Source organism: Miniopterus natalensis, chromosome 10 (assembly GCF_054644295.1).
Source record: "Miniopterus natalensis isolate mMinNat1 chromosome 10, mMinNat1.hap1, whole genome shotgun sequence".
Classification (NCBI taxonomy): Eukaryota; Metazoa; Chordata; class Mammalia; order Chiroptera; family Miniopteridae; genus Miniopterus; species Miniopterus natalensis.
In genome coordinates this window covers 51288497-51315226 of record NC_142090.1, presented here as the reverse complement: position 1 = coordinate 51315226, position 26730 = coordinate 51288497, and the positions used below count along the sequence as shown (strand labels likewise).

The 26730-nt window shown below is 35.1% G+C and overlaps 1 protein-coding gene and 1 non-coding gene across 3 annotated transcripts in view; one reads left to right on the top strand and one right to left on the bottom strand.

Moving 5' to 3' along the window:
• CACNA2D1 (calcium voltage-gated channel auxiliary subunit alpha2delta 1) overlaps window positions 1–26730 on the top strand; it is a 451150-nt gene that overhangs the window by 78051 nt on the left and 346369 nt on the right. For both annotated transcript variants that reach the window (XM_087821121.1, XM_087821120.1), the window contains exons 2-3: window positions 4978–5059; window positions 19114–19230. In XM_087821121.1, the coding sequence (XP_087677247.1) occupies window positions 4978–5059; window positions 19114–19230 (199 nt within the window). The remainder of the gene's footprint in view (window positions 1–4977; window positions 5060–19113; window positions 19231–26730) is intronic.
• Window positions 10612–10718, bottom strand: LOC148092259 (U6 spliceosomal RNA). Its single transcript, XR_015715232.1, has one exon. It is a non-coding gene; the product is annotated as a U6 spliceosomal RNA (small nuclear RNA).

Here is a 26730-nt window from a genome sequence, read left to right as displayed (position 1 = left end):
CGTTGCTCTTGGATTCCCTTCTCTCTTGCCACTACTCATATTTCTCTGTTACATCTTTATATGTTATCTTTCAGAGTTCTAACTATTGTGTATTTCCTTCCTCCCATATGTACTCTTTTGGAAATCATACATTGATTTTCCTGTGTCCTTTATATACATTGTAACTACCAAATCTTTAAATTTGATGGAAACTTTTCTTCTGAGAGCTCCAAACCCGTGTACACTCAATTGCCTATTGGATACCTGTACATGAAACTCTCAAAAACATCTCTAATTGAGCTAATAAAAACAAACTTATCAATGTCCCTCTAAATCAGGGGTGGGGAACATCAGACCCATGAGCCGTACTTGGCCTGCAAAACCATTTGGTCTGGCCCAGGCAAGACAACCATAGGTGGGATTCATAATTCAATAAATCTAGGAGCTTTTCCCATAGCTAATTTTTAAATTGATAAATTTGTGTGGCCTGTGAGTGATGTTATAAATATCCAAATGGCCCTTGGCAGAGAAAAGGTTCCCCACCTCTGCTCTAAATTGTTCTTTCTCTGGTACTTTCTATATGAAAATGTTGGATCATTGTCTAACTGAGGAACTCCATTCACTATCTACAAGTCCTTTCGCCCATTCACTGTCTATGTCTAATAGTCCATGAACTCCTCTTGTCCATTTTTCAGAAATTTTGTTGAGCTAGTTCCTTCTACTTGGCCTCTTCTCCTTTTTTCTCTCTCTTCTCACCACTACTGAGCTAGTTAATCCTGCTCATTTATTATCTTTATCTAGACATTTCCTTCTCACTTTCTGTTCTCTCTTTAAGCCACCATCCACTTGGCTGTCAGGTAAATTATTTTATCATTTTCATATATATTTTATTGATATTGTACCTCTCTGACTTCACATTTTTCATTATCTTTTCATTATTTTGAGAATACAGTCTAATTGCTTCAGAATGTTATTTAAGACCCTAGATTAGGCCCATCTATCTGCCCAAATTTGTTCCCTACCATTCCTGCCCCATTTCATACCATTTGTTCATCCAGCCTTGGACTCCAGCCATTCAAACTACTTGCCTTTGATGAATATGCCACGTTTTATGTTCCCTCTGCCTTCATGGTTACTTCTTTGTCTCCTCAATTTTGTCAACAATTCTACTGGTCTTTCAAATCTCACTTTTAGAAAGCCACCTCTGTCCACTTTCTTGCATTATTACCCAATAAAATTTAAGTGCCTCTTTGCTGGCTCCTGATGGGATCCAGGACATGCTACCCCAAATTATGAGTTTGGCATGTTGAACATTCTAAGTTCAAGGAGTTTGAGAGTTCACACATTCAAGAAAGACTTTCTGACCTTCCCTCATGTGAGAATTGCATACTTATCTCCAAAGACAAGGGACAGAGAAAGGAACCAGATTGAACAGATTTGTTAAGTTTCCCTCAGTTTACTGGGCACAGCTCATACTTTTTGACCTGTCATATCTTCCTACAACTTTCCATTCTTTATCAAACCTAGCATAAGAACACTCAGGTTTAACCATCTCTATGGGTTTTTATTTCCTTATGAAAGCTCCTCCCCTGCCGTGTAAAACATATTAAATTAGTATGATATTCACTTGATCTATCTCTTGTTACAGTGTCTAAGTCAAGAACTTAAAAGTGTGGCAAAGAAAGTCATTTTTCTTCCTTTCCACCTCCCTATTCTTGTTCTTTGCTCCTTTCCTGTCAGACTCTAGTTTTAAGTCCAACCAGATTGTAAGACATAAATCATTCATTTCTGCATCTCCATCTTTTTAGTATCTTTTCAAGCAAACAACACATTCTTCCTCCTGGATCACATGTTGGTTTCTTATTACATGAAAAAGCTATATCCTCTGTAACTTTCTCCAAAACATTATAGTATATTCTGGAGACATTTAATGAAATTGTGCTTAGTGATTATAAGTATGTACTTGATTTTGCCTAGAAAGAGAAAAACTGATAAAGAATTTGCACATATGAGTATTTTCCCTATGTAATTTTTTCACTTTTATGATTAGTGGGATCTTTGCTTATTTCCTAGCCATTATATTCTTCTAATTCCAGGTTTGGAAGGCAGAGTGCTTATGTATTTGAGCAAAACCAGGTAACATGTCATAACTATGAAAAATAACCCTTGCTCCTATAAAGTGTTCTTGATAGCTTGTCAGTGGGACAGAGAAGACTGGAAGGGCCCTGAATGGCTTTTCAGCCTAAACAGGTTCACCTCAGTGAACACTGGCAGTGACAGTACACTCAAGTGTCAAGTTAGAATGCAAGTTTTAGACCATTTTAGCATAAATCAGAATTCAAGCCTGAGTTAAGTTCATGCTTTTACACATATACTCATTGTCTCTCAGTTTCCCAGCTAAAGGGATGTATAAGATGTATAGCATTTCTTACTATTTGTCAATATTGGGAATTATATTTGAAAAGAAATGATTCATTTTCCTTGGGTTTTGGGACTGGTTCGGTAACCGCTTGGAGAAATGAGGAGTCTGAACTGAATTCGAAAACGGTGGCCATGGGCTTTGTTGCTACCTGTTCCCTACTGCGATTTATTGTTTTAAACGTAAATATGAGGAACAATTATATTTATCTAATAGTAGTAATAAGAATATTGGTTAGTATTTTTAATGTTTCAGATATATGCAACAGCTCATAAGCAGCACAAAATCTACTATTAGAATAATGTGGTAGGCTTCACTCATTTTAATGAGTCTGTAAATTTCTCTCTATACCCTCCTTCTATTTATTTATTTATTTTTGTTTTTTTGTGTGTGTTTTTTTTAATATATCTTTATTGATTTCAGAGAGGAAAGGAGAGGGAGAGAGAGATAGAAGCATCAATGATGAGAAAGTCATCGATCAGCTGCCTCCCGCAAGCCCCCGACTGGGGATGGAGCCCGCAACCCGGGCATGTGCCCTGACCGGGAATCGAACCCCAGTCGCCTGGGTCCTAGGTTGACGCTCAACCGCTGAGCACCCCCGGCCGGGCTGTTTTTTTGGTTCTTAATATTGATTTATCTTCTTTTTATTTTATTCATACAGCATGGTTGAGTACGTATTCTTCCTTACCTTCATTTGTGTGAAAGTATCCCTAGCTTTTATGTATTTCATTTACTAGCTAGTTTGTGTCACGTAAATCAAACCTCTGTCTTTTCCTCTAAGGCATTTCATTGCTTTTATGACTGACTTTCAGGCTTTGCTTCTCCCCCTTTAGTTTATCAGCTCATTATCCTTTAAGTGTTCTCATATACCTTATTTAAGCCCCTCTTTTCATGTTATATTTCTTTCCACATTTAATTTCTTATTCTGTTACACTTAAATTTATCTGAAAAAAATTGACAGCCTTATAGTATTATTGAAACTCCTGTTTATGTAAGGAAGAGAAGATCAATACAGTTAAATATCCATGATTCAGACACTTATGAAAGATAAAGTTCACTTTCCTTTATAAAACAGCACTTTATAAAAAATTTGTACTAATAAAATTTAAAGAAGTGGGATAAGCAACAGATAGATGTAGAGAGAATTTCAAATTCAAATATAAATCATCCATCATTCTTGCCAGTGTTTTCTTATATTTGCAAGAGCAGAAATGAATATACACTTTAGGTCTTTTTACAACATGAGGATAAATAAATGAAATATATGAATGAATTGCAAATTAAATCATATTGATTTAAATTGGAAAAATTGTGTGGCATTTGGTAATGTCTCTGATACCAGGAAAAAGTAAGATAGACCAATGACTTAGGTTTTTCTAAAATGTCCCAACAGCCCTAGCCGGTTTTGCTTGGTGGTTAGAGTGTTGGCCCATGGGCTGAAGGGTCCCGGGTTCGATTCTGTCCGAGGGATGAACGTTGGTTGCAGGCTTGATCTCTGGCCCCTGTCGGAGCTTGAGCAGGAGGCAACCAATTGATGTGTCTCTCTCACATGGAGGTTTCTCTCTCCCTCTCTCTTTCCCTTCCAGTCTCTCTGAAAAGCAATGGAAAAAATATCCTCAGGAGAAGATTAAAAAAAACAAAAACCCCCAACATCCATCGTTTGTATTTTAAGATTTTCATTGCATTAATCTGAAGTGTATACCTGAAAAGGATTTGAACTTAAATCCTCCAATTATAATTTTAATGCTCAAAACTATTCCTTTAAAACTTAAACTTTGATCCAGTGATTTCAAATCTAAGAGTCTAGCTAAGAAAATGAAATACTTTTAAGCTTTATGCACTAAGGTATTTGTAGCACTATAATGTTTAGTGGTTAAAAGCTGATGATATCCTAAATATCTTTTGTAAAACAGAAGGGTGGTCAAGTATATTATGGGATATAGAGATAATGGAATATTAAGTAGCCATTAAAATAAAATGTTTATAAGATACTTGTAATGGCATGGGAGTATTTATCATATGACCCCAGGAAAAGAAAAGATACATAAATTTAACATAACATGCTTTCCGCCACGTGAAATAATTTTAAAAGGCTAAATGGGAATACATTAAATGTGAAGAGTGGTTATCCCTGGGCAATGAAATTGGGAGACTTTTAAAATACTTCCCACTTTCCTGCATTTTAAAAAATGTTCTACACTTAGCATACCCTAAGTATTATATTCAGACTTGCAAGCTAAATAATAAAGTTTAGTTTAGAATATTCTGTTTATTCATTTTAAATGGAATTTTCATAAAAATTAAGCAAATTTTACCCTCATATTGGACAAAACAATCATTGTCATTTCTCTCTCTTTGATATGAGAGTATTTCAGCATTCTAAGAGGTTTTACCCTGAAGTTTCATTGGCTTTATAATTTGTAGGTGGGTTGGGAGGGTGGACATAATGAGAGCTAGGAGAGAGAAGAAAGATTTAAAGGCAATTTAATGAATTATCTGCAGCGTGAGTGTAAAATGGATGTCTTTGGCCTTAATTTGCCAGAGATATGATAGAATATTTTCTTCTCTAATTACTGCAGCATCAAGTCATGGGTGGATAAGATGCAAGAAGACCTTGTCACACTGGCGAAGACAGCAAGTGGAGTCAATCAGCTTGTCGATGTGAGTAGAGCCCAAAGTAACTTAATCTTTTCTTTAATGGAATGCAGTAATAACTTCTAGGAAGTGCTCTTCTATATTATTAATAAGATATGGCTTTTCGTGTGGATCTGGTAGTGAAATTCTGAGAGAGATCTTTGGTACTGCTTGTTACTGTGAAAAAGAAACATCATCCCTAAGTTAATAAAGCTTTCTCAGCACATACGCTTTATAGTTTACACACAGCCTTCACTTACATGCATCCTTGTGATACATAGGCTCCCCTAAAGTTCAAATTGGGATGTCACCTTTCCATGCTTCAGACTGTATTTTGTAATCTCTCACATAGTGGTGACTTTAAGTAGTGATGAATTCTTTTGAATATCCTCAGTGGGAACACTTCTTCATTCTTTGAGGGTAGATTTTACTTTTAAAAAGAGTTGAAAAGTGTTTACAGCTATGCCTGGAGACTAGAGTGAGTCATTCAGATGGGTAATAAAGATTTTGATGTATGAAAAAGAGTTACTGTAAAATATGTTTTTTCTTAGGATTTATGCGAAGACTATGAAAGTCTCTCCTACATGATTTTTGAAAGTGATAGCATTGTATAAATATTTATATGTCATCTTAAATAGGTTATTTTACTTGGGAAGGACATTTACTTTGTAGGTTTTATAAGATTTGTTAAAAATTATATGTTAATTCTTGAGTGTCTCACTTCTTCCATTTCAATATAAGTAATGTAACTATTTGAAAGTACTTTGATCTTGTGTTTCTAGTGATGCAGTGGGGCCTTTTTATTTTCCAAAGCTGAGGTGAAATGTATGAAAGCACTTTCATGGATGACATATGAATATTTATTATATGGATATTTATGTGTGAATATTTCTCTCTGAGAGAAACTGGGAAGTATGATTACCTTATATATTAATAGAAATTCATAAGGGAACCTTATTAATAAAGCAAATACTTAAAACAAATTATTCCAGAAACTGTTTGCAAAATAATTATAGGTTTCAGTCTAAGAGTACGTTGAACAAATTTTAATATCTGTGAGATGAATATATTTGGAAATGAAAAGTGTCCCTTCTGCATAACAAGATCAAATTTAGTTCTAGTCAACACATAATATGTCTCAGGCCCTGTGCAGGCTACCGAGGGTTGAGAGACACCATTCCTTTCCCCAGAGAACTGATGCCCTGCTAATCAATAATCTCTACTATATGGCTGCAAAGATGCCTGAAAGCTCCGGTAAGCTGGGGCTTGCCATCTGCAGTGGTTTATTGTGGGGAAATATATAGGAACATGAACGTGTATTAAGATAATAAGCGAGACTCTGTGAAAGTGATGGAGTCTGTGGGATGAGAGAAAAGAAATGAGAATTAACAGGTTCTGGTTAGAAGCTATATGAATCTCTTTATTGACAGATTGAGACTAAAAATAAACTGCTCTTGGGCAAGCTCCTTCCCTCCTCCAGTGTTTCTGCAGCCTCAAAAACCACTTTCTTGGCTGACCTCATTTTTACTTTTCATGTAAATATGTGAACCCTGCCTCACCGAATCTGCTTTTTGCAGTGAATCACTAAGCAAAAAAAAGTCTCATCTGATTTCCACTGTGCTCTGTGAAGTATAGATTACTAAGAAGAATGTAAAATTGTTAGACGAATAAATGGCTTTGTCTGACTATGGATAGCAAAATCGAATGAAGAAGATGAGAGAAATCCCCACAATTTCCCTGTTTCTGAGACACGCAAGTACTGCAGTGACAGAAAAATACAACCAAATAATTATATATGATGTGTAACAAAGGGAGGGAGAGAGAGAACAGAATTCAGTCCTGGAAAGAGAATTTGAGTGTTAGGGCGCTTGAAGAGTGTCATTTTATGTAGATAAATGGTCCATATGCCTCTCTGCCTTTGCCTGGAGAGAAGATTCATATTGGGGGCCAAAGTGGTGCATTTCTTCTTGGCTGTGGAAATTTAAGCTGGAGACCAGCAAAGGATGCCAGTGTAGAGTGAACTTTGGGAATGAGATTGGGAATGTTGGATACATGGCAAGGACTAAAAGTTGAATAAATGGAGGAACTTAACATGTTCCTGGATTGAAATTCAATTCTGTAGAAATAATTATTCTTGCGAAATTATTTAACATAATTGTTTTTACTGGCTTTGCAGGATAGAACTAGCATTTTTCCTGCATGCTCATATGCGGCTGTAATGAGGCAACGTAACTAAAATGAGACATCTTTGCAATTTTTAAAAAAATATGGTCAAGGAAGGTTGATAGATATTATTGGATGACTTCAATACTTTTAACTTTACAGACGAGAAATTTATAAAGTTATCTGCCTGACTTCTGTTAAAGATACAGTGTGAATAAGCTTAAGTAGTGCTGTTACTCTGATGCATTCGAGTCTTAAGAAATGTCTTAGTGAATTATACCACTATCTAATCATTTATTGGAAGCTAACATGTCCATTAATTGCATATGCTCAGCTGCAAACTAAATGAAATAACTGAAGGAAGAAAAAATAAAATTAGGGAAAAGAGATAATAATATATTATAATTTTGCTTAGTGAATTTAATATATTAGAACCTTTTAAATACAGCTGAAGAAAAAGAAATAAATACAACCGAAGGAGTACATTTTTTTTCATTAGTTCAAGAATTGTACTAAGCCCTTTACATGCATTATCTTAATTCTCAGGACAACCTTGTGAAGTGAACATCACTATCTTTAATAGGCATGAGGCAATTGCAAGGTTAAATTTTTGTTCTAGGCTACACAACTACTAAATTGGCTGTAACTCCCAAATTAAAAAAAAAAATCTTGGTATGCTTTAAAATATAAGTTAATATTTTTACCTTTTTATATTGCTATTTGTATTTTGAGAAGGTAAGCAGATACCTGATTAGGTACAAGGTTAACATGGATATGCTACTGCTCTTTTAATGAGGTATAAACTAGAAGAAGCCAAAATGCTGCTACTAGTTATCCACTCATGAGCATTTCTATTTGAATTTCTTTTAAAAAAGAAAGTACAGAAAGATATTGTAAAATGTAAATTTGCATGCAGAATGTAAAATCTTCTGTTATTGTTGGTATGCACAGAATTGGTTTTGTGTGTATTATCTACTGAAAGGATTGCTAAGAATGACACTGAAAGGAGTTTTTCTTTATTTTGTCTTTATGGTTTTCCACCTAAAGAAAATATACTTACTTTCTTCCAATTGATAGCTTTATAATCTGCCAAGATGTTTCATCTCATGGAGTTGTTGAGATTGATGACATATCCATATAAAATATTTATTGACCTGTAATCAGAACTCAAGGAAGGTCATTCCCTTGTTGAATTTGTCAAGGGTATTGTATTCTATTAGTTGGGGTTCAGGCTGAGCCAGTTTACAGAGATTTAAAACAACCATGTATTTTTTTCTCCTGTTACAGTGTAGAGGTGAGCAGCTTAGGCTCAGCATGTGGCTTCCATTCCTGGGGCAAGGTGATTCTTCCAGTTGCAATTGTTTTCCAGCCTGATGCACAAGGAAAGAGATTAGAGAAACAGATAGATACCCAGTCACTTTGAGGGTAAGACATTTTGTTCAGGGTTAAAAATCATGGAGTCTTTAGCTGAGTAGCCATATACCAACTCTCTCACAGTGGAAGGGGTAGAACCAGTAGTGGGGGACAACTAGCCATCTTCCACTGATATGTATTATTTGAATACTCTCCTTATTAGAGTTATGTTGAAGAAATATTTAAAGATATAGTAACAAAAAATGGATGCTGTATTTATATATTTTAAACATTAAAAATTAAGAAATAGAAAAAGATCCTCAGATTTTGAAACATATGCATTTTAAGCAATCTGAATTATACAATATTTAAAAACACATTTTATTCTTTTAAACACACACATTCCTTTAGTTACTATGCTGGCAAATTGAGAAGCTCATCATCATATATTAATGAATAGATAACATTTTAAAAAATTAAAGTTAATATTTTTAAAAATAAGTTTTAAGTTCATGAAACATTGGCCAACAACTACTTTTATTTAATTTGCCGATAAAATATTTCTTGATGAAGATATACCTAATTTTGACCAATATCCAAATGAGCAGATATTCTAAATCAATGAGTTCTATAGTAATAAGAATTTGTTTTATGAAATCTTTCTAAAAATAAACTGATGAATAGAACCTACTGTTTGTCTTTTCTACAAAATGGGTTTCTGAGTTTACAAAAAATTATATAGAAAGAAAACAAAACTCTGTAAATATGTCAGAAATCTCAGTTGTTACACTTGATTGGCCCTGCCCTGGGGACAAGAAGCCTCAACGATGGAAGCAAATTATAGTCATCGGGGAGTCTTGTTGAGTCCTTTGTGCAGGTTTCTTTATACCTCCCCCTTTCTCTTTAGGGATCCAAAATTTTCTCATTACCTCCTCTTTGTTACAAAAGAAGGGATGGATGGTGCCATTTATACCTGGTTAGGTCTTCAGTAACTCTTTATTTCTAAGGGGAACATATTTGGTATTGGAAGCAAGTATGAAGGCTATATTTTGAAATAGGTAGAGTTTCCCCTCATTTCAAATAGGTCTCTCTCTTTTTTTTTGGTAGGGGACAGGAGCCCAGCAGAACCTGGACTAAGGGGAGGCAGATGAAGTGCCAAGGGTGCAAGGGTGCCGAGTTTCAGGAGGCACACTCACTGGCTCTGAGCGTCAGAGTGAGAGTAGCTCCTGAAATTCTGTGCCCTAGGTGCCTCACTTGCCTCACTCTAGTCCTAGCCCTGGGGTTCTTCCCTGCTCCTTCCCCTCCTATGTATAATGTCAGGTCTTTCCTACAGCTTTTCTGGATGCTTTGTTAGCCTTCCAGGCTCATCTTGTGTCTATGTAAGGAACATTGAGTATTCCTATAGTGTTAACAATATATTCATTTCGAAATGTTCACCCACATTATGTGACATTGCTCCATAATTCTTTTCACTTCAATTCCAACATTGTGTTTTATCACTAATAATGAAGGATGTCAGGGGAATCCAAACTTTTTTTAAAAATTAATCTTTATTGTTGAAAGTATTACAGATGTCCCCTTTTTTCCCCACGTTGACCCTCTCTTCCCAGCTCCCACCCCCTCCCCAGGCCTTTCACAGCACTATTATCTGTGTCCATGGGTTATGCATCTGTGCATAAAAGTTCTTTGGTTAATCTCTTTCCCTCCCCTCCCCTGCCTTCTCTCTGCTATTCATCAGTCTGTTGTGTGCTTCCATGTTTCTGGATCTATTTTGTTTGTCAGTTTATTTTGTTCATTAGATTTCACATATAAGTGAGATCATGTGATATTTGTCTTTCTCTGGCTTATTTCTCTTAGCATAATAATCTCCAGGTCCCTCCATGTTGTCTTAAAGGGTAACATATCCTTTTTCACAGCTGCATAGTATTTCATGATGTAAATTTCCCACAGCTTTTTTATCCACTCATCTACTGACAGGCACTTGGGCTGTTTCCAGATCTTAGCTATTGTAAATAGTGCTGCTATGAACATAGGGGTGCATATGCTCTTTCTGATTGTTGTTTTAAAATATGGAATGGTTCACAAATTTGCATGTCATTCTTGAGCAGGGGCCATGCTAATCTTCTTTGTATCATTCCGATTTTAGTATATGTGCTGCAAAAGCAAGCACCAAACATTTTGATTATAGAGATTGTTATGTATTTCCAGTTATCTAAGACAACTGAAATGAGGCATGTCATCTGGTTGTTATAAGGCTTTCTTCTTAAATGAAAATTCTGTCTAGATTTCTACCATGTTAGTCTAGAACATGCAAACATTTAAAAATTTTTGTGGATTAACTTTTTTTTTAAAAAACCTGGACATTGATTTTTGAAGGTAAAGTCATTCTGCTGTGGCACCATGCGAAAACTCCCTGGCTTTGGTTCACCACTGTGATTTCATAAGTTAAAGTTATCGTCAAAATCAGTACCTTCGTATTTCAATATTCTCTCAAAGATGTAAATATGAAATGTGTCTAAATATTGAGCATTCAGTTCTTTTAATTAAGTTAGTATTTACACAAGGGTTTTGAGTGAAGAATTTCATTAGTAGCTCATGGGGTTCGCAAATTGATGCTTTTTCTTTGACATTGTGGTCACGTCATCTTATGCAAATAGAATGTTCATTTTCTAGGTGGTAGAGAGTTTAATATATTAATTTATTTGCAAAAGAAGATACTCTAAAGCAGAACATAATTAATCATTGGTGATCCCGACTAGGGATTTAGCAAGAAGCAGAGGCAACAATAAGGGTGGGGATCTTTTTTTCTCCTCTCGGGCGTGCTGCTAAGTAGCTGGATGATAGTAGATTTCCCTTTACCTGCTTGCCAAGTGAGATGGCAACACTCTCCCTCCCTCACAGAAATGCTGTAGGGGTAAAAGGGATGTAAAATGCAGTGTGATAGCAATAATAGATGCTATGAAAAAGTTAATGCTTATTTCTCCTTATATCTATATGTTACTTTAAAGTAATACAATTGTTTTTAAAAGTAATGTAAGTATTTTATAAAATAATATAATTACTTTTCAAATATAGCTTATTTATTTCACGTTTTGGTTTTGCTCAGAGTTGCCTTACACCTCCAATGACGAAATGTAACTAATTACCGTAATAACATAGGCAAACTGAGATTATCATTATTTTATGAAAAAATACATTTTCCCCCTAAATAGAAGTCTGTTTTGACTACAGAATGCACTTCAATAGAGAGAGTAAGGACTATGCGTTTTTTGTTTGTTGTTTTTTTTTAAACAGTGGTTTATTACATTAATTTCCAAAAACAAAATAAAGTGAACCCTAAGGGGGTTTCTATCTCATGATGACTTTCAATGTTTTATTAGCAGGTTTTTAAATGAAGTACTGTTGGTTCACAAACACTAATAGTGAAAGACTATTAAAATGTTTTCTTTTTTACCTTACCAATCTGTTCCATTATCAATCAATAACCCTTTCTTAAGTTATGCTGGTATTTGAGGGATAACTTATTATTTATTGTTTCTCCAAGTAGCAGTCTAATGGCTTGGTAATACTGATTACAGTGAGAGTGATGGATAGTGGCTGTGCTTTCGTCTCGTCTGTGTTTCACGGAGGTGGGGAAGCTAACATCTCGTGGAAGTGGTGTGCTAGCTTCTTCCTTACAATGAAGATGAATTGCATAAAAGACCATTATTTGCTCCTGCACACTCTCAATATACAATATCCAGCTTCTTGTTTTCCCCTGAAGACATCTTTAATGTCTTTATACAGAGTGCAGTGGTTCTCAGCCAGGGACAGTTTTGTGCCCCAAGAGACATTTGTCAGTGCTTGGAAACATTTATTGTTGTCACAACTAGGGGTGGGGGGTAAGTGTTACTGGCATCCAGCGTGTAGAGGCCAAAGATACTGCTGAACATCCGATAATGCACAGGACATGGCCCCACCACAAAGAATGATCTGGTAAAAATGTCAATATGGCTGAGGTTGAAAACCTTAAGAAGGACAAGACTTTGAAGCAAGAATAGATGTATGAAACTCCTTAAGTGAATATAAATTTGTAAAATTACACATCAGTACTGATAGTGAGCAATTTTTTTTTAGAAAAGCCATTTGCAACTAAGATGGTTAAGGGCAAATTAAACTGTGCTACATTTTTAAATTCTTTTGTTGGCAAGAAATGAATTTAGATCGTTTGGGGTTAGGGACATTAAACAAGCAGTCCTCGCAGACTATGGTTAATTATTTTTAAATTTAGTTTTAATAGAGTTTACTATGATTTCTTCCACCTTTAATTGCATATGAATTTTCTGGTCAAAATACATACACAATTCATATGTAGTTCCAAAGATGCAAAAGGCAAGAGGCTAAGTTATTAAGTTATTCCTGGAATTTAAAAAACATGCACAATAAACACAAGTAAATATATTATACATATTTTAGTATTTTACTTGTTTTTATTCTAATTCTAAATATTCTGAAAGATAAACTTATAACTTACTTTATGTGTGAAATGTCTCCAACCTTAAAACTGAATTCTTGCTATGAAACTTGTCATGCTCACCTTATTGTTTGTTATAGTTTAGTTTCTGTTCCAAGAATGATCCCTAGTATTTCACTTATTTTTCTGCTTAAATATGACCGCCTGCTCCTATGTGTAGTATGGGGAATGTGAACAGGCATGTTTAAGGTTTTCAATTGTTCAGTTCCTTCTTACTCCTTTAATATGTTGCTCAAAAGCATCATCATCAAATTCTGGTTAATAGGAACTAGGGTAAGTAGCATAGATGTTGTGGGAGATTCATTAATTCTGACTTCACTGTTCCTCAGTATTCTTCCTAAAGATAATGTCCTGTTTGAATTGTGGTCCTGTCCCAGCTAAGAAGCTCTATCTTATCAAATAGAATAGGAGGACTAGGGAAAATATTATCAAATTCTAGAGTTTAATGTTAGAATGCCAGCTGTCATTGGAAAAGTATGCACTAAAGAATATCACCGAGTGTATATGTGTATATATGTATAATTGCATATATATACATATATACATATATATGTGAATGGTGCTTATAATATTAATTGCCATAATAGGCACTAGAAGTTCTGAGCTAGACATTTTCATTCTAAAATAGTTTGGAATTAACTGCATAGTAAGGTAAAAACTAATACTCTGAATTTTATAGCTGATCATAATAGTGTCCCAGTTAATTTTTCAGTCTTTATTTTCCAATAATTTCTTGTTTCACACACATTCTGATGTTCTCTTTCCCTTATTTATGCATGTGTACTCCACAAAGTGTGGCTATAATCCCATCTTTTGACTGTCATAACCCACGGATTTTACTTTCCTCTGAATTCTGGAACACTAATATTCTTCATATTGGTCATTACCCTGTTTTGTGCATTTACTTATCTAGTTACCATTTACATGTTACATTTATGTTACATTATGCAGCCGCATAGCACCTCACATAGCCTTGTTGTTTTTTTAGGTTTAAAATAAATATTGATTTTAAAATACAAGGAAGAACTTGTTATAGTCAGCATTCCGTTCCCAGTAAGGCCGGAGGCAGTAACCAGCCTGCATCCATGCTCTGAGGCACGCCATCAACACTATTGAGTGCCTGCTGCGTGCAGGCGCTATATCCTGTGCCGGGCTGTACCGGTGGACAAAACAGGCCAAAATCTCCGTCTTCTTGAAACTTTCCGCTCACACTATCATCTCTGGTTTTCTCTTGCATAGTCACATCTTCCCCGTGCACTTTTCAGGGTCCTTTCAAGGACCTTGGACTCACCAGGACAATCCAGGGTAATTTCTTAATTCCCCTTTGCCGTGTAACGACATATTCACAGGTTCTGGGGATTCAGATGTGGATATCTTTGGGAGGCCTTTATTTTGCTCACCATAGGCACTTCTGTCATTCGGTGTCTGAGCACTGTTTTCCTCCCACTAGTCTTTTCACTTCTGCTTCGACCTCTGCCCTTGATCCACCCAGCTGTCATCCTATGATCAGAAAACCTGATTGTCTCGGTGTACTGTTGTTTATAAAGATCTTTTGTACTTGACTCCTTACAGGCCACTGATTCAGAATTTATCTGCTCAGAGGTCTGATATGTCCTAATACAATTAAGCAGGGGCCAAGGTCAAGGTCATATGTTAGAATACAGGTACCCATTTATAAGGAAACTCCTAGGGCTCCTCTTTCATCAGGGACTGTCCCAGGGGAAACTTTCCTTAGGAAGGTGGCTGTGGGCATGGCCGAGATCTTGATTGCTTGTGCAGGACAAGTTCCATGGTGGGGAAGTAAATCTATAGTATTGAGGGAAGGAGCTGTCAAAATTTACATATTTAAGCTTTAATATGCAGAAATTTGTGTTTCTCTTTAGGGAACTTAACTTACTCATGAGCTGCCATTTTCTCTCCAGGAGAGGAAAAATATTAATCTCAATATTTCAAGGTTAGCTTTTTTCAGTTCAAAAGAGGCTTTTGTGGTCAATTATAGATTTAATAAATTTCAATTTCCAACCCCCTTTCGGTATTCTCTCATGTTCTTGACTTCTCTCCTTGGTATCCAGTGCAAGGGGAAACTCGTGTGACAGAGTGTCTAGTGTATTTGCTCTCTTCTGTTCATGTCACATAGATAATGAATGTAATTGCCACTAAGAACATCGCCAATCTTGTCCTGCTGAGGGCCCCTTAGCTCTGGGTGATTTTCACCGTCATCCTCCAGCTGGACCTCTGCTTCCCACTTTCCATCCCTCAGTCTCTGCATCGGGATCCCCTGATCCTGCACTGAGGACAGTCTCCTAGTACCTTTAATTCTCAGCTACCTTTCTTGCTCATCCCAAGGTGCTTTTCTGTTTCCCTACATCCTGCTGGAGCCAAGGGAGATGCTGAGCAGAATGGTATTGCGGACTCACTTTGCCTAACCATGCCCCTTCCCATTTCACCTTCTGCTGGCCTGGACAGTGGTTTGGTCCTTTATGATGTGAAATGGGACTGAAACTCCCTCCACTCTGATATTCCAAAACCTGAATCCCAGTGTTCACACTAATACAACGGCTAATTGAATGTATTTTTTAGGTTTCTTAAAGTAAGTGGTATAGAGAAGCTACCAGAAAGTGATTGCTAATATAATCTTCCATGTCATTCAGAACTTGGAAGCATATCTAGCTTTCAGTGAGCATCTCAGGGGTATCTGTACTATTCTATGGCATAATTCATGGCATAATACTAAATATTATGATTTCTGAAACGTTTCTCTATGTATGTTTTATTAAGCAGTTATTTCAATGAGTGGCGCCACTTTTTAGATATTACCTTCCAGGTTATTTTAAGTGTATTACTCTGAAGATTACCTTGAAACTGTGGACTTCATTACAGCAAAGAGACTTAGAAAGAAGTTTCCAGTGAAAAAAGTAGGGAAACCGTATTCTGTGTTGTCCTTACCATAAAACTTTGTCTGTCAATGTAATAGTGAAAGTACATTAAAGCCCATTAATTAAAATTGTAAGAAAGAAAGAATATGCAGATGACAAGTATTCTTTTGTCAAAACTTGTGTCAAGGGCGGCAGGGGGAGGACTTGAACTACCGAAAATTTAAAGCATATTTAGGTATCAATCAGGAGGAAAACATCCTGTCTGGGAGTCTCTTTATGTGCTGAATTCTTTCTAGCGGAATAAGTGGAAGCCAGTGTCATATAGCATGTGAGGAGTTGACATGTAATTTGAATGGAGTTTGGTGCCAAAAACTCATATTATTTCCACCATGATGTTTTTCTTTCAGAAAGAACATTGAATAAAATGCTAAAGCAGTGTAATTTTTTTTTTTAAGGAAAAAAATACTAGAGCCCAGCCAGTGTGGCTCAGTAGTTGAACATTGACCTAAGAACCAGGAGGTCACAGTTCAATTCCCGGTCAGGGCACATGCCCGGGTTGCGGGCTCCATCCCCAGCCTGGGACGTGCAGGAGGCAGCCGATCAATGACTCTCATCATTGATGTTTCTCTCTCTCTCCCTCTCTAGTCCTCTCTCTGAAATCAATAAAAACGCATTTAAAAAGATACTAGAAAGAGGAAAATAAAAGATACTTAAGAGTCTTTAAAATAGTCATGTTAACACGTGAAATGTAGAAATGTGGTTTATTTTAGTGGCAGAAAAAGTTATAAAAACATGTACATTATGAAAATATATAATGTTAAAAATCCATGTGAAACTTTCTACTCTGAAAAGTGTTTACAAAACATTTACCAGTAGAGTTTTTGAGAGCCTTCTCAGTACTTCATTCATCAAAGAATATTGTATTCTTTAAAATCAGAAGCAAGAGTTAGTTTTTTGGTGGGGTAGCTAAATGGTTTAAATTTATATTTAATACCAAGAAAACATTTCAAATGCTTTATAAGCAAAAAGGACAGCAGGATATTTACATTGGGGTTGAGACAAGCTTCCTTAACTTCATTTATTCGCAAGCTAGATCTTGTTTTTTATTTTCTAAGCATTTAAATATTACCCTAGAAACAGAATTTGAGAGGATATTTTATATATATTTGAGAAGATAGTTACATACTTGAACTAAATTCTTTCTTCTGATTTATAATCCATTCATTCTTTAAAGCACCTATAATGTTTCTGGCATGTGTAGGTAGTGACTTAATAAATGACATTATTTATAGTACATATTGGGAAGTACAGATTGTGCATCCTGAACTAATCCTCACCAACTCTGAATTATATTGTAGTCTCTCTACCACAGGAAGGAGGTTAGACTTCATACAAAAAGAATAAGATATTAATGGTTCAAAGCACAGCTCCCTTTCATACTAATTAGCTGTATTGGTTTTACTGCAAAGAACTAAATATCCTGGATCAATTAAAGTGATGTTGAGGTTTATCTTTTTGTACTCTGATCAATTAATCTATTCAGGAGGTCATGTTCCTGGATGTCATCTTAGGCTGAAATGAAAGAGGGAGCCTTGAGTTGGATGGATTTCATCATGGGTAACCAACCGGGTCTTTAAAATAGAGCTCGATAATCTGCCCCACAGAAGAAAGCACAAGCAGCCCAGTGATATGCAGGAATCCTGGATGGAACTAAATCTGGGGATTGCTTAGGACTCAATTACTGTGGCTTGAAGAGTTGAAATGGAAACCTACAAGGTCAAAATTCAGATGAATATGGAAAAAACCTCATAGCTTGAATAAATCAAATGATTTTAGGACTAAAAGTTTGATTTAAATCTTTTAAAACTACTAATTTTTATCACTCAAATAAAAAATTGAACTTTACATAAAACCAACATACTCTGTCATAAATACATGTTAGCATATGCATCTGTGTCTATTTGAAACCAGTGCTCACCAATAGCATCATGCTCAGCTGGGACCGGGCTGTAGGACCTGTTGGTAATAACAGAATGCTGGGTTTGTGCCAGAAAAACAGGGTTGAACTGGTTCCTGCATGTGCCTGGATTCTCTTCTCATAAGATGGTAAAAAACTGCCAGGCCCTGGCTTTCAAAGATGGTTTAGTCATGCATGTGCAGCCCATCTGTTGGATGCATAAGGGATTTCCTTCTCGGCTCAGCCCTCCAGCTACAAACATGGTTGCTGGCCCTCCTCCCACCCCCATTTCTTTAATTCTTCCCCTCCCTCCAGGAGTGTACGGGCTCTGAAAACCAGGTGCATCTGATACCACGCTGGGCAACTCCTTCCATTGACACTGATGTGAGCCAGAAATGCAGTCGAGTTTTCTTTGGCTGCCTAGCTTACTTTCAGTATAATTTGATTCAGGGATTGAAAAACAAAACAAAACGTTCAATTTGATAATAACAGTATTTACACTATTACTGTTTTAATTAAACTTTAATGTAGACCTCGATGACCTTTAACTTCTTCTCTGTGAAATGAAGCTTCTGTGTCACCTGGATGAACCTTAGCAGGGGCTTCATATTCATTCATTCACTCATTCACTCTTCATTCATTCATTCATTCATTCATTCATTCATTCATTCATTCATTCATTCATTCATTCATTTTCTCTCCCTCTCTCTCCCTCCCCCCCCTCATTTCATAAGGTTTAGCAGTAAATATTTTAGCCTCAGTGGTTGCAGTGAGGGAGAAGAGTGGGAAGTCTCTTTCAATTCATTATCATTTCCCTCTCCCTCCTATCTTTGTTCACTGCACACAGCCTCCAGGTTCAACCTCCCATACTTCAGTTCTCCTGTTTTCTTTAAAATGCTGATGGCAATTAATACCAGGTTTTGAGGTTGGAAGTACAATTTCAAGTCACAAAATTGCATATACAAGGCATTGTACAAGATGTTTTGCAGCCTGGCGACATAACTATTTTGGCAAGCTGGTGGTCTTATAGCAAACTAATGTATATATATGTATATATACGTATATTTTAACACACCTAAACCCTGAAAAGATCAAGGTGAAGAAAGAAAAGGGTGGGTTTTTCTGATCAATTGTTTATGATTTTAAATACATTCTAATGTGAACTTGTGAGCCAAATAAGCAATTATTGTTCTTAATAATTTTCTTTGCCTTCACACAGATTTATGAAAAATACCAAGATTTGTATACTGTGGAACCAAATAATGCACGCCAGCTGGTGGAAATTGCAGCCAGGGATATTGAAAAACTTCTAAGCAACAGATCTAAAGCCCTGGTGGTGAGTTTAAATTGGGTCTGCTCATTTTATTAGTTTCCATTACTCATTATTTTTCATGCTTTAGTTGGAGATTTTCTTTACTATGCTTTCTTTACAGTGGAAACTGTTTATCTAATATGTTCATGAAAGATGAGATGTCATGGTTTCATTATGAATCCAACATAATCAGCTTATTTGTAATTGTTTATGTTTTTATGTTAGGTGATTTTAATACACAGGGATAGTATGTTTAATTGGTACCTGGATCTACTTATACATATGTAAGTCATGATGCATAGTAATAATTAAGTTTATCATACAACATAAAACCCAAGAATATTGCCAGCACCCTTAAAGCTTCCTTTCTGGTAGTACTCACCTGAACCCTCACCCTGCCTCCCTGCCAGAAGTGGCCAATACTCTAGATATTTGATTACTTATTTCTTTGCTTTTTGAAAATAGTTGTACCTCACATAAAAATTTTGCTAAACAACATATTTGCTAGTTTGCTTGTTTTTCAGCTTTATTAAAATCACGTTATACTGTATGTAATTCTCAGAGACTTTCTTCCATTAACATTATGCTTGTATGATTCATCTGGAGGTTTGTACTTAGATTTAATTTGTTTTTATTCATTGTTAAATATTACTTTATGAGGATATATCCCAATTTTTAGTTTATTCTTTGTTGGTAAATTATTACTTGGATTGTTCCCAATGCTGCTAAATTTTCTTGAACAAGTTTCCCAGTATCCATTTGCAAGGATATCTGTAGGGTCAATAGTGGAGTATTAGACTGTAGGGTATTCACAAAGTCAGCTTTACAAAAATATGACAGTTGTTTCTCAAATTAGTTTTATCAATTTAGACCTACACTACCAATATATGGGTCCCCATTCGTCCATTTTTGGCCAATTAGTGGCAATGACAGACTTCTTAATTATAGGCGATCAAATGAGTGTAAAATGGAACCTCTGCTTCTCACTGATGAGGTAGATATCTTGTTTTATAGTCATTCTCCACTCTTGTTTCCTCTCCAGTGAAATATCTGTTCATATCTTTTGTACACTTTTATTTTTTTAATTGATTTGTAGGTTATGTAGGGATTGGAAAAAGTAGGTTTGCAGTTGTGAGTACGTGAGAGTTTATTCTTGTATTATTATTTATTAATTATAACGTTATTATTTTGCATTACCTAGTTTTGTAAACCTAGTTTTGCCCACCCATGTATATTATCGATGGTAGTTCATTTAAGTGATACATGATGCAAATATTTCTTTCCACTTTGTGACTTGTCTTTTCATTGTCTTTATGGTGTATTTTGATAAAATAAGTTCTTAATTTTAATGCAATTGAAATCAACTTTTAAAAAATGATTAGTATTTTTGGGTGTGTGTTTTGTTTAAGGAATCCTTCTCTACCCTTAGGTTATAAACATTATTTTATATCTTTTATTTTAAAAGATTCTATGTCTTTTAGATTTATTTAATCCACCTGCAACCAATATTTGTCTATAATTTTAGTCTGCAATTCAAATTCATTTTTTTCTAACCAGTTTTCCCAGGACCATTTATTAAATAGCTTGCCTTCCCCCAGTGAGCTCCAGGTATCAAGCTAGGTGTCTGGTAGGCCAGTTTCTCACCATATTCTTCTTCAGAAAGATCTTGAACTAAAGAGTATTCTTGTGCGGCCGGGCATGGCTCAGCGGTTGAGCATCGACCTAGGATCCAGGCGATCCGGGTTCGATTCCCGGTCAGGGCACATGCCCGGGTTGCGGGCTCGATCCCCAGCCAGGGGCGTGCAGGAGGCAGCCGATCAATGATTCTCTCATCATTGATGTTTCTGTCTCTCTCCCTCCCTCTTCTTTCCTCTCTCTGAAATCAGTAAAGTATATTAAAAAAAGTATTCTTGAACTTTTACATTTTATCTAAATTTTAGATTCAGCATGATATTATTCAAGAAAATCTTTACTGGGATTTTGATTGATACTGCATGGGCTCAGACCAAATTGGAAACAAATGATATTATGATGTCTTGTCTTTCTATTTATAATATTGTTTTCATTTGTCAAATTTTTAAAGTTGTAAAATTTCTTCATAAAGTTCTTATACATTTTTTGTTAGTTATGATGTCAGAGTTTAGGTTTAGCCCCTTTGTCCTACAAATCTCAGCACTGTTACAGGCATTTGTCTCAGGACAACTCTGAATTTCCTGTTCACTTATCACTTATAGTTCAGAGTTTTACTTATTCTATCTTGACAAAAAAATTTTCCTTTATTTTTGGGGCAATTATAAATCTTTATGTTTCTTAAAATATCCAGGATCTTTTTGTAATGTAACAGGAGCATCCTTTGGGATATTTGATATTCCATATTGCCAGAAGTTAAGACATTTAATTTTTAAGAAATATATGAATGAGTAATTGATGATAAGATAATCTTTCATGACTAGAAGATTCAAAACATTATTATATTCAGTTTTGGGTATGTGAATACTATTTTTAGATATCATTTATAGATGTAAAGTGTGTTTTCAATGAAAGTTTATCCAATAAAAATAATACTTTCTACTTAAGTGATTAATGTATGCTTAATGACAGCTGAAAATGATTTCATTTCTATTGATTTTTATAAGCTTACTTTATCCCCTCAGAAGTAGGAAGTAGGTAATCTGGGCATGAAAATCCTTGAAAAATGAAATGAAATAGGATGCATTTTGCCTTAATTGGATTAAAATGGAAGCCTATTGAGATTCTCTCTCTCTCTCTCTCTTCTTTCTTTCTTTCTTTTTTTCGTTTTCTTTTTTCTTCTTTCTTCTTTTTTTCATCACTTGGATTTGAAGCTCTAGGCACCTGGTACATTATTTGAGTCCTGTGGGAGATCAGTAACTGTCTTAAGTGCACAATGGAAGAATACAGAAAACACAATGACTGACTAAATGTAGAATTAGTTAGATTTTATGTCAGGGAGAAACACTTATGTTTATTTTTGAACTGAAATCTTAAGTTTTTTGATTCCACAAAAATAAAAAAAGACATTATTAAAAAATATTTTGAAGTGCCACATTGTACTGTAAGTGAATGCAAGATGGCATTATTAATTTACTTCTATTTTTGTTGTAGGCTTATACTCAGGGAGACTTCTGGATTAAAGGAGCTTAAATTTACCTGGGTGGGATACCACTGTTATTCTATAAGTAAATATATTGGAAAAAATCATGAATATGCAAATTTGAGGTAGATGATAAAATTTAACACTACTTAGACTTTATTGAGTGTTTACTAAGTAGCATTATATAATTATTTCTCACAATAATACTAAGCTCTAGACATCATTATTAGTCTCATTTTTCACTGAGGAAACTGCAACCTTAAGGATACTTTTAACTTGCTCAAGGAAACATATTCAATAAGCAATGCCAGTGCTTCTCAAACTTTAATATGAGTATAGTTTACCTGTGGCTCTTGTTAAAATGCAGAATTTTATTCAATAGATCTGACTAGAGCTATTACAAATCTAAGTAGCTTCCAGGTGATGCTAATGCTCCTGCTACAAAGACTATACTTTGAGTAGCAAGAATGTGAGAGGATTCAAATTCAGGTGTGTCTAACTTTAAGATCTTGTCTTCTTATTTATTGTGCAAATATATCCTTTGTTCTGAGGAAGTGTATAATCATAGTACAGAAGAAATGAGGATTAGGTAGTATGCTGTAAATTATCATTCATTGAGATTAAGAAGTGATGTTTCAGTTAACAGAATATTCTGGAAGGCTATGAATTTTTCATTGAATTCTGTATCAATTAGCTCTCTTGAAAAAATGGTGATGGAAGGAGACTCGACTTGGGGTGATGAACACACAATTCAATATGCAGATGATGTATTATAGAATTGTACACCTGAAACCTATATAATTTTATTAACCGATGTCACCCCAATAAAGTCAATAAAAAGGAAAAAAAGAGATATGGAATAAGAAGCATCCAAAGGAAGAGACAGTTGGAGGGATTTTAGGATTAAATATAACTACAGAGAGATTCACTCCGTAGTCAAGTAGGGTTTTATGTGTGTGTGTGTGTGTGTGTGTGTGTGTGTGTGTGTGTGTGTATTTATTTTATTTTATTTATTTATTTCATATATTTATTTGGCAAATACCGAGATTCTCTTAGTACATACACACTCCAGACAAATATGTATTAGAAATATGGGCGTGAAATTAATGGGCCCACCATGCCCCATCTCAAAGTGCACTAGAAAAATATCTTGGTAGAACATAAATTACCAAGTAAAGAAACTACTGACATTTAAAAAAATGATTTAATGAAATAAAATATGTATTATTAAAAAATTATTTTTATTTGAATTTGAAAAAAAGTTTAAATATTTAGTTTTCAGCATCAAGGTTATCAATATAAAATACCCTTGAAAATATGTTATAGATGTAAAGTCTATGAAAAAGAAGTAAAATGAACAGGTTGTTTTCTTATAGATCTACTAAAGAAATTCCCCAGGAGTTTCTATAAGTCAGTTGTTTTTTTTAAAGGAAATGAACAACGGAAGGTTTTTGTTTTTCATGGTTTTTTAGTGAAATGATTATAATATTTGTAATAAATTTTATTATGCCTGCAAGTATACTGATTTTAGGTATCTGAACATTAAAATTTTAATTCTGTCTTTTATAGTGTGTTGATTAAACATGAAATCATAAGTTATTTTACTGCTTCTTGCTTATCTTGTATTTGTTTATATGTTTGACTCAAAACTACTTCGACCAATATTTTCTTTCAGTTTCAGCATTTATTTTGGCTTTTTATTCATGCTCATGCTATGCTGTGATCTTTTGATATACTCCATCAACCAACTTTAGAAAGAGGGACCAATATTTAAAAAAAATTTAGGTGCTTTTGCCATAAAACTACCTCTTTTATAGCAAAACAGATTTCACACTTAAGTTGTTTTTTGTTTTTGTTTTTGAGACTATGAAAACATGTTATGATTTTGATGACTGATATGCATTAGGCTTTCATAGAAATCCTGTGAAATAGGCACATTAAACATCTGTCCATTCCTGTTTTATAAATGAGGAGGTTCAGAGAGGACTGGGGCTCTTGTCTGAGACTTGTATAGATAACATGAGGTTGTGGTGAAATTTAAGTTTTTAATTTTAGGGTATCCATGAATCCAGCTTCCCCCCCCCTAAGTTCATACTGGTAATTTCAGCCATTTTATTTTCAAGATATATTTCCTAAATGACCATTTTTCCAACTATTTTTCTTGCTATGCTTATGTCTCACAAACTCGCTTAATATAGTAATTATTCTGTTAACATTGTTGGGTTATTCTTAAGCAATCTCGAATCAAACAATGTCTAGAAGCAAAAAAGAAACAATCATTTAACATTATTATTAACATTTATTTCAGCTTTCACTAGGCTGAAAAATCTGCAAGCATTAATGAACAGTTCATAGGAGAAAGCTTTTCAACAAAACAATCCAACCTCCAATGGTGCCTCCTGAAAGAGGGAGGTGAATTAAATAAGTGGCCTTATTGTTCAGCAACCAGCACAGAAAAGGGGATCTGCTGAGTTAATGTAGGCCTCTAGACACTTTGCTCAAAGAAAATAGGATCAGGGCTATAATAAACACATTTTTCTAGTGACACTTTTCAAATTATGGTGTATCCTGTCTCCCTCTGGCTGTCCTAGTAACTTTAATTAAAACTGCTCCAATCTCTTATGAAGCTTTAAATACTGTAATATGTGCCAGTTCCTAGTTCAACCTTGATATTCAGCTTATGATTAGATAATGAAAAAGGAAAATAATGACTGTTTCAAATGACTATTAAAATATATTTTTTTTTTTTTCCTGGAAGAAGTAGATCATTGTTGTTTAACCGAATTGTTTTGTGTGCCTTTAGCTCTTAGACTGGTATTTCTCTATCTTTCGTGTTTGTCATTAATACCTATAGAGTTTGCTAAAAATGCAGATTCCTGGCCTTTATCCCTAGAGGGCTTAACTCAGAAAGAAAGAAATAAATATCAGAAAACTAGGTCCAAAGAAATGAAAAAGAAATTCAGGAAGAAATGTGAAATTCCTCAGAGACTCAAATAATTTAAAATGTATTAGGGTTTTAGGAATCATTGTTCTACTTTTGCAAGAACAGATTTATTAGAATATATTGGGATGTAATAAAGACTATAGTGTTAAAGAGTGTTTGATAAGTGAGAAATTGGCAAGAAATTTGCATTTTCAAGAAGTTTGGTAGAACAGTGAAAGAGAACTGTGGAGTACTTCTAAAGACTTACTCTTTTTGAGAATGGAAGACATGTAAACATGCTTATAGACAGAAGAGAAGGAATTTATTAATTGTGGAAATAAGAAAAAAAGATCTGAATGTTGAAGGATAATTCCATAAAATGCAGACGCTGAGATTAGAGTTACGAAACTTATCTTTGAAAAGATGGTGGTATCTTTCACTTGAGACAGAAAGGATATTAAATATGAATAAAGATAATTAAGTTTGCAGATAGAGAAAATTTGAAGTCACACTGGATGACCACTTTTCTCTTGGTGAGGTAGAAGTTGATCTTATATGAAAAGAATGAAGGGGCTATGAGTGTCTTGAGAGCCATCCTGAAGATTTGGGGAAGAAAAGTAAGAAAAAGTGAAAGGAGTCTTGTATGGGTAAATTAAATGTCTGATAAAAAAAAATCTAGGGCCATTCTAACATTGAGAAAAAACAGAAGATATAAAATATCCTCATGTTCTAAGAGTGAGGTGCTATAATTTGAAAGATTTGTCTGGAAATTGTGTGTGTCTGTGTGTGTGTTTGTGGTGTATTGACCATTAGCCCAAAATCTATCTTGAAGGTATGAATTTATACAGGTTGAAGAGAACAAGAAAAATTACTCGGGAAAAAATATGGAATATTGTGCTATTTCTGTTTTCACACACAAAAAATGTGCTTACCCTTCTCTTTAATCTTAGTAGAAATGTTCTTGAGAGGATTACCCAGATTGCTTATATATTTATTTCCCTTTGAGTCTGAGTGGTAAAGGAACTATGTAACCCACTATTTTGTCAAATTGAGATTACTTTATTTATTTGGATTTGATGCACACTTCTGGGTGATAAAATAAAGTGCTGAGGCTAGAGATGCTTGCCTGATTACATGAAAGGTGGCTTCACTGGGCACAAGCTTACACACAAATCAAAGCAGAGGTGGGGCCTACCTGATAGAGCTGGTCTGGGACTCGATCCAATGGGGCACCCTGCCAGGGGCAAAGCCAGTTCAGCAGAAAGAGAGTAGATATACACTATCAAATGGGAACTGAGGTGTAGGGGTGTAAATGGCAGCCGGAAGTGTGGCATTGCACTGAGATGTTCTGGATACCTCCAGACAATGAGGGACAGCACCCCAAGAGAGGGACAAGTCAGCGATGAACATCCACCAATCCCGGAGTGTACCAACACAGTCACAGCCAAGAAAGGGCTGTCTGTTAGCAGCTTTCTCATAGTGCCATTGC